The sequence below is a fragment of the Calonectris borealis genome, chromosome 1, assembly GCF_964195595.1.
Source record: "Calonectris borealis chromosome 1, bCalBor7.hap1.2, whole genome shotgun sequence".
Lineage (NCBI taxonomy): Eukaryota > Metazoa > Chordata > Aves > Procellariiformes > Procellariidae > Calonectris > Calonectris borealis.
Window position 1 is genome coordinate 134,870,685 of NC_134312.1, and position 13,376 is coordinate 134,884,060.

Below are 13,376 nucleotides of genomic sequence, written 5' to 3' on the forward strand. Positions count from 1 at the left end.
AAATAATTCAGTCTCTCTGAAATGACAGCCCTCAAAAAAGTGGGTTATGTGCTGAGGCCAATCCTGTTTGCCTCAGGGAAGGCTGGTGGTACTGGCCAACGTTGTTGGGTTGAGAGAGATTTTTGATGAAGGAGAAGGAGTTGCAGGCTGGGTTTGTCAGAAATAGAGGCTGTGATTTCTCTGCCCCCAAAGTGTTTTCAGAACAAAGATCACTGCTCTCCTGCCTCCAGAGAAACAAGAATTCAGTTTCATGAATTTTCCCCATTGAAACACTCAGCTAAATAATTATGATAGGCTGCTACCTAAACATGAAATATATGCAGGCTACAATACATAAGCAAAATACAGCAAGGAATGTCTTCTAGTTTCTTTTATAAAGCTGGATATGGTAGTTAATATAAATGTGATGTTCTCATTTCTAACGGGACAATATTGACGTTGTATTAATCACAGAATCGCAGATGGGTTGAGGTTGGAAGGGACCTCTGGAGATCACCTGGTCCAACCCTCCTACTCAAGCAGGGCCACCTAGTGCTGGTTGCCCAGGACCATGTCCAAGTGGCTTTTGAATATCTCCAAGGATAGCAACTCCACAACCTCCCTGGGCAACCTGTGCCAGGGCTTGGTCACTCTCACAGTGAAATAAGTGTTTCCTGAAGTTCAGAGGGAACGTCCTGTGTTTCCATTTGTGCCCATTGCCTCTGGTCCCATCACCGGGCACCTGATAGTCCCAAACACTCCGGCAGTCTTCTCTGAGAAGGTAAGCCTTGGTGCTAGAGGAAAATACAGCTCCTGTATGTTTACTCCTTTATGGTGGGCCCTTGGAAGTCACAATTACTGAACTCTCTGCTGGCAGAAGGACCTTTAGAAGAGAAGCTGAAAACGCTCCTTCTGTTTATAGCAACGGGAACTCCACATCCAGGCATGTCAGTCTGGCAGCTTTCACGCTCTGCGCTTGACACCAGAGACAGGACAGGTTTGAGTAAAATGTTAGCCATTTTGACACTTCAGATATTTTGATCTAGAATAAATAAAAACTGTGCGAAATAATGATGTACTCCCTGAAACTTTTTTATTTTTTTGAAGAATGAACAGGATAATACTGAAGCTGTTTGAGGTTTTTTTATGGCTTATTACTTACACATTAGATACAATGCTTTGGGATGGCAGCAATGCTGTTACACGTGTATCAACAGCTGAACAGCATTGCTGCCTATTTGCTCCCTCTGGGTATTGACTGTATTTCTTAAAGCTCCAGCTGCTGGAAGCAAGAGATTAAAAAAAGTAAGCTTAGCTTTAATTCTGAAAAATATGTGGTTGGGCATTAAAAAGGTGCCCTGAATAAAGATTCAGGAGCCAGAAGTCACATTAAATAAACTTCCCATTGAATTTTCAGTTCTCACTGTTTTTAAGCCCACCTTGTGATTTTGAAAGCCGGATTCATACATTTGAATCACTGGGGCTTGTAACACCTCGGCCAACACGACTGTCGTGGTTTAACCCCAGCTGGCAACTAAAGCCCATGCAGCCGCTCACTCCCCCCCGCGGTGGGATGGGGGAGAGAATCGGAAGGGTAAAAGTGAGAAAACTCGTGGGCTGAGATAAAGACAGTTTAAAAGGGAAAGCAAAAGCCGCGCACGCAAGCAAAGCAAAACAAGGAATTCATTCCCTACTTCCCATCGGCAGGCAGGTGTTCAGCCATCCCCAGGAAAGCAGGGCTCCATCACGCGTAACGGTGACTTGGGAAAACAAACGCCATCACTCTGAACGTCCCTCCCTTCCTTCTTCTTCCCCCAGCTTTATGTGCTGAGCATGACGTCATATGGCATGGAATATCCCTTTGGCCAGTTGGGGTCAGCTGTCCCGGCTGTGTCCCCTCCCAGCTTCTTGTGCCCCCCAGCCTCCTCGCTGGTGGGGTGGGGTGAGGAGCAGCAAAGGCCTTGACTCTGTGTAAGCCCTGCTCAGCAGTAACGAAAACATCCCTGTGTTATCAGCACTGTTTCCAGCACAAATCCAAAACACAGCCCCATACCAGCTACTGTGAAGGAAATTAACTCTATCCCAGCCAAAGCCAGCACAACGACACTGTGAAAGTGAAGATCAAGTCCTTTAAAATAAAGTTGGTTTCCTACTAATTTCTTAAGTCCCTAAAGAATTTCTAAAATTTAATGTATTTTTACCACTTACAATGTGTATTTTCTTTGGCATTTCACTCAACTTGCCCAATGAAAACAGACCAGTCTTTCTGAGTACTATGGCTACTGTGACCTGCAGAATTACTGCTTTAAGCCTTCAGCACCTGCCTACAGTAAACTCACACATGCAGCAAGCAAATTCACGTTCCCCTGTATGTCACCCACTTCCCATTGTATTAAAAGATATGTAATGAAACTATTGTCAAAGAATAACAGCTACTAACACATACATCTAGGTTGAGGATTAACATAAATACCTTGTGCCCTTCTAACAGATGAGAGGATTATATGGTATCCTGTTGGGTAGGCAGTAAATAATCAACCTGATTTTCTTTTAGACAAAAGCTAAATTTGAAGCCTGAATTATTACTTCTTCCCTAATGATAAAGGACAGCTGCATAAGGCAAAACGTGAGCACAAAAATGAGAGCAACTCTCAAAAGGCTTTGCAAAATTCAAAGAGGAGCAATAAATACACCTATTTAAGGGAAATAACACCTGAGATATTTATTAATTGTATTAGAACTAATTTTGAAACCTCATTCCTCTCCTGCCTTTGATCCCGCTTCTTCTTCTTGAGAATAAATAGATTAGACTGCTAATGAGACACCTCAGGATGTAAAATTACCTGCAAAATTGTCCTCCTCCCTGGGAGCTTCCCAAGCCCAGGCTCAGAGTTACCATTACCATACGCCGCAGAGCAACTCCTGAGCTTGGGATTTGCATTCTCAGGAGATGCACACAGCGATGCTGTTATCTGAGGGAGCAGAAATCAAAGCGCACGAGGTCAGAGGACAATTTTTATCTCTCTGAAGAGACACCTTTTTTTAGCACTGTTTTTCAGGGAGATACAGGCTTTCAGTCAGCCAAGGCCTGAGGTTTCCCCTCCAGCTCATGCAGAAACTTTTCCATGCAGTTCTCTGAGACACGCACGGTTACAGAGCGTACCTGCTGTGGGGCAGGGTGGCTCACACATGTTTCTGATGGTTTAAAAAAAAATTATTACTTAAAAATGATGCCTCAGGTTTGATGCAAGCAACAAGAAAAGAGAGTGAGAGACAGAGATTCGCACCTTCTTTTACTGACTTGCACAGTGTTATTTACAAATTCTCAATCCACTAGGATGATCCCACCCTTCCAGGATGCCAGATGATGTTTGCAGGGCTGCCAGATAGAGGGAAAAAAAAAGAAGTATAAACTCCTGGGTGTCATGATGCTGTATTTTACAGAGTCACTGGTCACTGCTTTAGAAATGAGGTGACAACAAACTGGCTTCAGTTTTGGCTACCCTATTTCAAAAAAAGCAATAAAAGGAAGGAAGCAGAAAAGTCCCAGAGAGGGGCAGCACAACCAACTAGAGACAAAGAAATGTCTGGAAAAAGACAGGCTGAACAGATGGGAATTCCTCTGTCTATACTGGAGAAAAATAACACAGGAAATTATTACAAAAAATACTTATCAAATAAAGAATGGCAAATGGAAATGTAACTGTAAAGAAACTTCTGTAAATACGTTTGTATAGAGGTTATACTGCTGAGCATGTATTACAGGTATTCCTCTGTCTCGATTTATGGAAGAGAGAAATTGCTGTGGTCAAAAGTGAAGCAGATGCTGGCCTTGAGCAGGCTGCAGCAGTCTGTGCTTCAGATTCCAGAGATGCCAGAAGAAACACCAGCTTGTCAGCCAAGGCAGTGGTCATCCAAAGTGTATTCACTGAACTGTTTTTGACAACTTTGGGGTTCTTCCCTTTTCCTCCATCACTTTTTGGCACTGCCCAATGTCAGAGTGACAGCTTGGATGAGATGGGCCAACCTGGAGCAACAGCTCCGCATGTTCTGCGTTAGTGTTGCAGTCAAATATTATTTCTGAAACTTTTCCCAAACTCTGTCAAGCACCCCCAGGTTTCTGTGCTCAAAGTTTGAGCTGAGTGCAGGTTTCCACAGATCGTTTCGATATCCAGCTTGCAAAGCAGCAAGTCCACAACGAGACGATCTCCACCCAGCCAAGATGTCATGGAGAGGCCCCCGTGCTTCATCACCTGCAGCCAAACCACCTCCAGAATCAACCAAACCAGAGCAAAGTCGTAAACCCAACCATACATTTGTACGCAAGAACAAAAGCATGCCAAGTCTCCCAGGCTATGGGCTGAAAGCAGGACCAGCCGGTAAGCACCTGCACTCTGCTCAGTCTTTCCACTTTGTGCAAAACCAAGCAATTGCAGGGTGCCGGACAAATTTAGAAAACAGAAGAAGAATCAAACTAGAGGGAAGAGTAAGAAATTATGGCTGAGGGTCCAACCCATTAAAATATACATTAAGCTAAGTTAGCTTCGTAACTAAGGTAGGGGAAATCAAACTCCATTTTTCTTGCTCAAATCAGAGCTTACCCTCAGTGGTAAAACTCAGAGCAGGAGGAAGACCCTGCTGGCCTGCCCCTGCCCCCAGGTCCAGCGCTAGCCCTTCCACCTGCCCCACTTGACACAAATACCTGTTGCTTGCTTACTCTCACTTTGACGTAGCTCCATGTGCACTTAATGGCCAGCTCTAATTGGAGCACGATATAGCTGCAACAGCAGTTTGAAAGGCTGCAAGAATAAATGTACGGGCTTCAAAGTATGTGTTACTATTTGCAGTAATGTGGGTGATTGGAGGAAATAGGTTGGGGTGAAACATGAAGGCCAGTTCCAAAACAGAGCCCCCTAAAAGTCCTGGGATGCCTGGATCAAAGCTCCCAACTGAAGATTTTTGCAGTAACAAATTCAGAAATCACAGCCCTGAAGAGGCACCTGAGTAACAGAATTGCTCAGGTATTTGGAGAGCAATCAAAGCAACAGCTTTTTCTTCCCCCCCCCCCCCCCCCATGTGGTATGGTACTAAGCACTGGAAACAAACTTTTTCCCAAGGAGGGCTCTTTTAATCCCAGGAGACATTTTGGCTGATAGCTTCAAGTGACCGATGACTGTGGCAGCACTGGTTTCTTTAGTGTCCAAGCTGAGACACCCAAAAGGGAGTTGCTTTTCTGTTGGCAGAGAATGGTGCCTCCCAGCACAGCCCTCCCCAAAGGCTAATCGCTTTTGGAAGTGCACACCTCCATCACCCAAGGTGATTACTCCTAAGGGAAATTGCTGTAAGAACTCATTAATGACACGGGAAGCCATTATTTCTCATTGAGTATATGGTGTCCTTTAGGAACAGCACGGGGCTGGGAAAGAAGACCCAGGTGAGATCATTTTCCCTCTTGGATAGGAGAGTGAAAACTGCAGTAAACAATGCACATTTTGTATCCGTCTGCCGAACACCCGTATCGCTGGCTTAACGCAGCGATAACCTAAACCTGTGACAGACAGCATGAACTACTGAATTCCTTAAGTGACCTTGGAAGGGAATAGCTCATGTATCAAGTAGCAGTTCTACATCCAAGCCTCCTGATAGCGAGGTGTCCAGCAGAGCTTTTTAAAGCACATTATTCAGTTGTGTGCGGGTGGAACAAGGTGGTGGAGGTGCACTGACCTCCCTGCTACCTCAGAGGCACGATTACTTTTCCCAAGTCACGTTTTCCCTCCATCGTGGTCCCACCAGAGCTGACAGACTGCCTCCTTCTCCGCTTTCCTCCTTGCTGGGCTCTGCGTGCCATTTGCCGTCACAGGCAGGGCCGGACACGCTATCACTGCTCCACTGCTGCTTATCTCCACAGGGTGAGGAGGTCCTGGTGCAGGGCCTGTGGCAGAAAGGCATTACCTGCGTGTTTGCCAGCTGTTATATCCATCTTTCATTGAAGACCACAGCACAGTGATGAATAAGTTCCCTACATAAACCAAGCATGGGAAGTAAAAAAATGATGTTTCTTGTGGGAGCAGCCTAGCTAAGGCAAGAATCCCCTTCCTCCTCCCTCCCTCCTGCAAAAACCAGACTAGATGCAAAATATAGCCTTAGTCTTGTCTAGCCCGTCACATTTCTGATGCATAAAGCATCCTCAAAACGTCCTCAGATAAGACATTCTTCCTAGCTCGTGCTATTTATGTTAGCAATCAATAAGGGTAAACCAATTCGGGATTTAACCAGGAATACCAATTCAGCATTTAGCAGGGAGACTACTGGGATGACACAGCTAATGCCGCTGCTTCCAGACGTGTGCCCAAAACGGTGGGGGCCGAGGGAATACTGGGGACTTGAGCGCCTGCCGCAAGCTGACTTCATGTACCCACGGCCTCCTGCTCCAAGGTGCATTTGTTTTGAGGGCACGCAGTGCCCGGGGGCTGGTGGGGGAAGTAAAACAGGAGGAGCAATGAGACCATCAGGTGAAAGAGCGCTGATCCAGCTATAGGCTGTGGAAACCCAGGGAATTTTTTCATTTGTTAATTTTCCTTTATTCTGCTTTGCCGCAGAAGCCATGGAAGCTTCCCATCTAAGCAAGCACGCTTGTGAAGCAGCGTTACCTTAAAAACAGCAGAAGGATAAAAAAGGACTTTTGAAGCTTCTCCTATTTCTTTTCTTTCCCACTTCCACAGAGAACTTTCTTCTAGAGCAGGAAGATGCATCTTTTATTTTTTAAGGAAGACTATGGGAAATGGGAATTTAAACACAGAGAGCCAATCTAGAATTGCATGAAGGCACCCCAGAGTACCATCTAATTGTAAAAACTAAGAATGGAAGAGCCATCTAAATCCATCCAGCTGCCAATGCAGAATAGCTCCCTACAGGATATTTACAAGTTTTTAGCGCCTTGGCCTTGTGCCTCACATGCACCAGAGACATACTTTTAGGCCAATAAAACATTCCTTGTCATAGCTTAATGCTGTAAGAATTAATTTATCACTAATTATTTCCTCTTTCAAAGCCCTGCTCTTTGGATAGCCGTGACATAATTCTTAAATATCACACTAGTTAAAGAGCAGAAGTACACCATCCCCTCCGGCTCCCTGCCCGTGAAGGCCAGCTCTTCAAATGTTTTCCTTTCCCCAATGTAATTTCAGCCCTTGCAGTTGATGAGGGGCCAAAACCACTGATCACGGGGTGCTGGGGGGAACGGCTCAAGTCCTCTCGCTGCTCCTGCTTGGGCACCTTCCGACCAAGGGTCTGCTGCAGGCTTGGAGGGGCTTTTCCTTCGTGGTGCTGCCATCCACGTTGGAAAAGGGTGCCCCTCTTTGGGCTTCATCACGGAGCTAAGTCTGAATTCTGACAAAGCGAGGCCTGACAAAGCAAAGATGAAGTTTTGACTTAACTGAAGCCTAAGGAAATATGATTTCACTTTAAATAAGCCTTCCTCTGTCTCTCTCGCACACACACAATCTCAACGTAAGTGATTTCATCTTTCATAGTTGAAGGTCAGCCATTTCAACACTGTATTTTTTCCACAGCGAGTCACAGTTTCTGCTCTCCTGGCAGATCTGCACAATCGACATCCTAAATAAACCACAAAAGCAAGGCAATTTGAAGTTATTGGACGCTTTTATTTTAATGCACCAGCACCCAGCTCCATATCACATACATTTTCCAAAATTAGATGGGCATAGTATAGAACACTATACATTTTGCAGCTTACCACGTGGACAGTCTGCAGCTGTGAAAACAAATTGCTTAAATCTGGCTATCTACCTTATAAGTTAAAATTCAAACATATAATAGCCTCAGGGTATTTTTTTTAGATTAACAACAATAATGCTTGCAATACGATTTTTTAGTATCAAAAAATCAGTAACAGTAAAACATAATGCATATGTTCATAGCACATTATCATGAAGATAACTGGAAAAAGCTTCAGAATACATCATCTCTTCTCAAAGGTACTACATCACTTATTTTTTTTTTCCCTGAAAAAATACTTTTCCTCTTTAGTCAATAAAATATGTGGCTTCACGAGGGTCTCTCTTCCTTCTTCTATAACCCTGCGTATTTTCTTGTGAAGGACCATGTGTGCTGAAGACCAAAGGGCTGATGGCGCTGGAAAACGGACACCCCTCATTCCCTGGCTAGCAACTCTTACAGGCTCTCTTCCTCCTGATCTGGAAGCTCAGCTGGGAGGGAAGCAGGCTATACACCACCAAAAGGCAATTTTCATACCATGCCCATCCTAAATGCTTCCTGTGAAGGCTTCCAAGTCCCAAGCACCCCTCTGGGGTCATTTTACCATGTGAGTCATCACCACCCTGCACTGGTTAGCCCTGGCAGTGTCAAGCTGGGACTGTCTGGGTGATAGCCGAACAAGTTCCTCTCCCCAATGTGGATACAGAATTCCCAGCAGCAAAACTACCGCCACGTATGTGAAAACAGTTTGGAGATAATCTTTTGAGTTAAAAAGAATATTCACCGACTTACCAATAACAGGGCTGAATCCACTAGTCACTGACATTTTTGCTACATCAGCAAAACTCTCTGGAAGAGAGAACTGAGAACTGTCTGGAAAGAGGTGGTAATGTTTCCACTGCATCCTAGTATAAATTTAATAACTAGGAGAAGGACATTGATCATGAAGGATTAATGTTTGTTCACAGGCAGTTTGTTTAAAGGAATGCCTCTAAAATGGAAACTGTTCGCCTTGCGTAATTACCAGGTCATTATTTATATTTAAAGGCTTAAATAAAAATGGCTTGATCTACAAAGGCAACCAGTCACTACACTTAGCTGGGTATTTTTCTTTTTTTCACCAGTGAATTACTGTGTATTGAAACAAGTATTTCATAGAAAGGTATCAGGTGATATGAACATTAACAAATCCATACAGAAATGCATGATCAAAAGGAAGACACGTGAGTGCACACTTACACACACACTGAGGAAGATCCTTAGCTGCTCTGCCTAGTCTTGTCCTGCAGAAAAGAATATTTAATTGTCCAAACCAGAACAGCTGCATGAAATTGAAGACTTAGACAGGAGTACCAGGTTCATAGTCTGCGCATCCTCTCACATGCTAGGAAGCTGTGCTCCAGCTCCTGTTCCCAGTTATCCTCTCTTGCTGGGCATGTTCTGCTCTGCATAAATACCTACAGAAACTGTGAACTGAGGAGAGTGAGACCTCACATGTAGGGAGCTGCTCTCGCTCCTCGGTTGGGCCGTAAGCTGGGACAGGCAGGTCCTAGTTGCTGTTCTGGTTCAGGCACATCAGGGGCTTAAAGTTGATCGCTCTCCTGTAGCTCAAGAAAGTGCCCTGAACATTGAGCAAACGGCTTGTGAGGTCTCCCCTTCTGACAGATCTTTCTGTCTGTCTTGGGTCTAGGAGCATCTCCCATCCAAAATTTCAGAAAGTAAAGGTTTCTGCAAGAAATTATGATTTTGCTGTACCCACATTTTTCCAAAGGAAAGATATTTTTTGAGAAAATCTGTGATACTGGATTTAGATGTGAATTTTGACGAGTCAGGGTCTGTCAATAGTAGCCATGAGCGTGGCTGCATGGAGCAACTGCCAGAAGCACTGTCTATAGCTCCATGATGCCTTCTCCTCTCCCTCTCAAATGCTAACAGCCCCCCAAAACCAGACACACTTTTTCATTGTGCATGGGCTATCATGAATGCTTAAGTACGGAGACATACAGAAGAATAACTTCCTGCATCATATGTATTACACACCAACATTTCACCTTGAATATTTTGCTTTACTCTCTATATGAAGTAGTGTATCATCATCATAGCCAGCATTTCACCAAATAGAATACAAATCAACTCACACTCTAGGTCTTGAAGCTGAGTGGGGCATTTGATTGCATCCCTAAAAATGCAGGGATGGTTAGATTTTAAATTTATTAAAGCCTGTGGTAGAGTAACAACTGAGTAAATATTTCATTGTCGGCTAACCAAGTATCGTAATTTCCAGTGAATGAAAAAAACCCCTGTATGTTAGAAGGGAGACATTTGAAAAAGACATATAAAGCTGCCTTTTCTACTCTTCCTTTGAACAGCATCTATTCCCACAAATAACCCCAGTGAAATAAATGGGGGATTATTCTAGAGGAAGCTCCTACCAAACATGAAGAAGTCCTCCACTGCCTTAAAAATGCAACATGCAAACTTCTTTGTAATCACTGAAAAGCTTTCCTTAAAAAATCACCCAAAAAATAAAAAAGTGCCGTATCATTATTTCCTATCGAATAGTAGGGGCTTATTAACCAAATGACAATATAAGAACTAAAAAGCAAACAAAGAGTGAGCACTTAACCTCATTAAAATCTCAGGAATGACTCAGTGTTATGAACATATGAAATGAATGATGATAACTTCTGAACAGTACCACTATTAGCAAGAGGCAGCAGCTGTTTTGCAGCTTCCTAGAAAAATTTGCAGGTTTTGAATTTTGTCACTGACCAGGAATGACCGTCTGACCCCAGCTATGCAACAGCCGCGCAAAAGAAGTCCCAAATCCAGAGAAACGGTTGTTGCTTCTTGACATAGTGATGTTTAGTTGAATCAAAACCAACGCGTTACAAAAACAGATTTTCAGTAGCAATTCTGCAAATGCTTATTTTCACTTCAGACTTCTGGATCTATGTCCCACATCCATTTCCCTTTCAGCAAAAGCAGGCTGTTTCCTCATCACTTCAAACACTCCCGTTGATGTCTTTCTTATCTCTCAACAAAACTTTTGGCTGCACTGGTGTCCTCTGATACCCCACCGCAGCCATTCCATGATACACCCATGATACAGGCTACCCAGCTGCTTCAAACCTGCTTCTCTCCTTCCTCTCAGCCCCAGGGCCATCCTACAGCTACAGGGAGAAAACATCACACCAACAACGGTAAAAAACTGCTGCACCATTTCTGCAAGGTGAACGTGTACACTGAAATTAGGTCAGTGAGCAACAGGATATGAAACCCGTGCAGCGTCATGTTTAAGATGGGTAACAGGTAGGTGACATCCCCTTGCAGTGAAGCACACACCGTATCCACGGAGGGAGCAGGGCTGACATTGTTATGTCTGAAGTTGCCCAATGCAAGAATATTGGCCCAAGAAATAAAGCAACATTAGTTAGCCACCTTCCATTGCGAGAACTGAGACTGAAGCCAATGACCACTGCATCCATGGAAAAAATTCCCATGGAATTCAGTTGGCCCTGGATCACACCCAGGTAAAAAATTAATCTTTGCTTCTTCATTTAGAAAACAGACGGGCATTAGCAGCTTCATCCTATCAGTAGCATCTCCAGTGAGGTGCAAAGGAACCTTAACGAAAGCCTGTTGTAGAGGGCAATTATTTCCATCACACATTTTATAACCTCTTGTATAGCACTTCTGCTATCTTTCTTCTTTTGGAAATACAGTTCTGGTACACATTCTTAAAACAAATCAGCAGCTACTAAGACAACAAAGCAGACTAATACAAATGTACATAGAACAGCTTTTATAAAAACGCCCAGAATGCATTTTTAATCTCTTGTTAGAAATACACTGTTGGTCAAAGAAGAAAACGAAGGAAAAAAGCTATAAACCAGTGATCCCAAACATGCTAAAAGTATGCAGAGACACTGGCAGTTGCAAGCAAGTGATCAAATACTGGTGATAGGAAACAGTTATAGCTCAAAAAACAGATTTTTTTTTTGTAATTTCCAAAATAATTAAATTTTAGTATTTTTTCATGTTCTCTCATACAATTTGAACTTATAAAATACAAGTTCTCTAACATTAAAATACATCCGTGATTGCGTAATAAACAGTGCTAAGAAAATAATTATCTGACACGTGATTGCGGATAAAGACTCTGTACGCCTAGTGAGTTTTATTCCTCTAGTACATTAAACCCACAGGTACTCTACTGTGATACAACCCTACAGGAATCAGTAACATCCAGAAGCCAATCTCAGAGAACGAGTTTTAAATTTAAGCAAGAATTCAGGAATGCTGTACCTCTTAATGATCAGGGCAGGAGGTGCTGCCAGAATGCGTATAAATCAGGAATTCTTTCCATAAATAAAATACTCTCAGGTTATTCATTTCAGTGATAAACTGCATTTACACATTAGGCTGGGAAGAGGGAGGAAAGAAGGCGAAGCATCCCCCCGCTCGGAAATATCCAGCAGTCAGATATTTGTTTTCTGTACCTTCTTCACCTGCAAAGGCAAACGGGCGCAGTGGGGTGAAGGGAGACCTGACGAGCCGGTCCTCCCCACCGCCACCACCTCGGCAGAAACTCTGCCCGGCCGCGCCGTGCTCCCCTCCTCGCAAGGCTGTCGGGACGCGTGCTCCGCTCTTGCCGCTGCACGGCGGTGTGGGAGGTCACAAGACGGTGACGGGACGTAGCTGCTCCAGCTGCGTTTCCAAGGCAATTCGTTCCTTGTGGACCTCCTGCAGGAGGAAAAGAGATGCGCTGTAACTTTTGGGATGCTCGCTTGCACCACCCCGCTCCGGTGAAGAGCAGCCAGGCAAACCGCTGGCATTGACTGGAGGCGAGGGGCTCTGCTGTTTAAGTAACTCTCCTTGCAGTCTCAAAACACTGTACCAATGCCACACAACCACCCTGCACAGCCGACTACTGCCTCCTCTTTACAGCGGGGCAATACAAAGGCTCAATCAGTTGCTCAGATGATCACGGAGAGGAGCAGTCATCCACTGGTCAGTGGAATAGCTTGGGATGCAGCGACACTGGCCACAGGTTGGCAATGAAAATGAGGTTATTTTGAAATCACATTTACCTCACAACTGCTTTTTGAGAATTTTTGGTTCACACAACCAACCTCTTTCCTTTTGGAAGTGAACGAAACTTAGCCCTTCTAAGACGACACGGGCTTTCCAGTCTACCTCTTTGGCAGCTGCATCAGGAAGATCATCAGTCTCGGTCGGAAACTAACGGTGAAGGCTTTGGGGATCAGCGATTTTGGGAAAGCCTCTCCAGGTCTCCAGGCTGCCCCTGTGCTGAGGGGCACCCGGCTCTCGCTGACCTCCCATCAAAGGGCTCCCTGGCCCATGTGGGAGCTGGGCTGACCTGCGACTCCTCCAGGCTTTGGTACCGCATTTGGTCAGGCTCAAGCCTCAGCCCGGGAGTGCACTTGAACGCTCCCCATGCCTCAGGGGCACCCATCAAGTCTTCTGGTCCCTATGAAAACATAAAGGCCCTGCTCCATCAGAAAGCTTCCAGGCAGCAATACGACTTGAAGGACAAGTTCCTTTTTCCGCTCTCGTGTGAACTCAGGCAAATCTCTCCGCCTTTACGTGCTTCCTTCACCCTACCGTAAAATACAGGTAACAGCACCGGCCTGTTT

General features: G+C 44.5%; 1 protein-coding gene across 5 annotated transcripts in view; it reads right to left on the reverse strand.

The window, feature by feature from the left end:
* Window positions 1-7,622: 7,622 nt before the first annotated feature.
* The window catches only part of REPS2 (RALBP1 associated Eps domain containing 2), a 101,936-nt gene continuing 96,182 nt past the window's right edge, over window positions 7,623-13,376 (reverse strand). For all 5 annotated transcript variants that reach the window (XM_075175509.1, XM_075175474.1, XM_075175491.1 and 2 more), the window contains one exon: window positions 7,623-12,462. Coding sequence is in view for 4 of the 5 variants with exons in the window: in XM_075175474.1 (XP_075031575.1) it covers window positions 12,394-12,462 (69 nt within the window). In the remaining variant the exon portion in view is untranslated. The remainder of the gene's footprint in view (window positions 12,463-13,376) is intronic.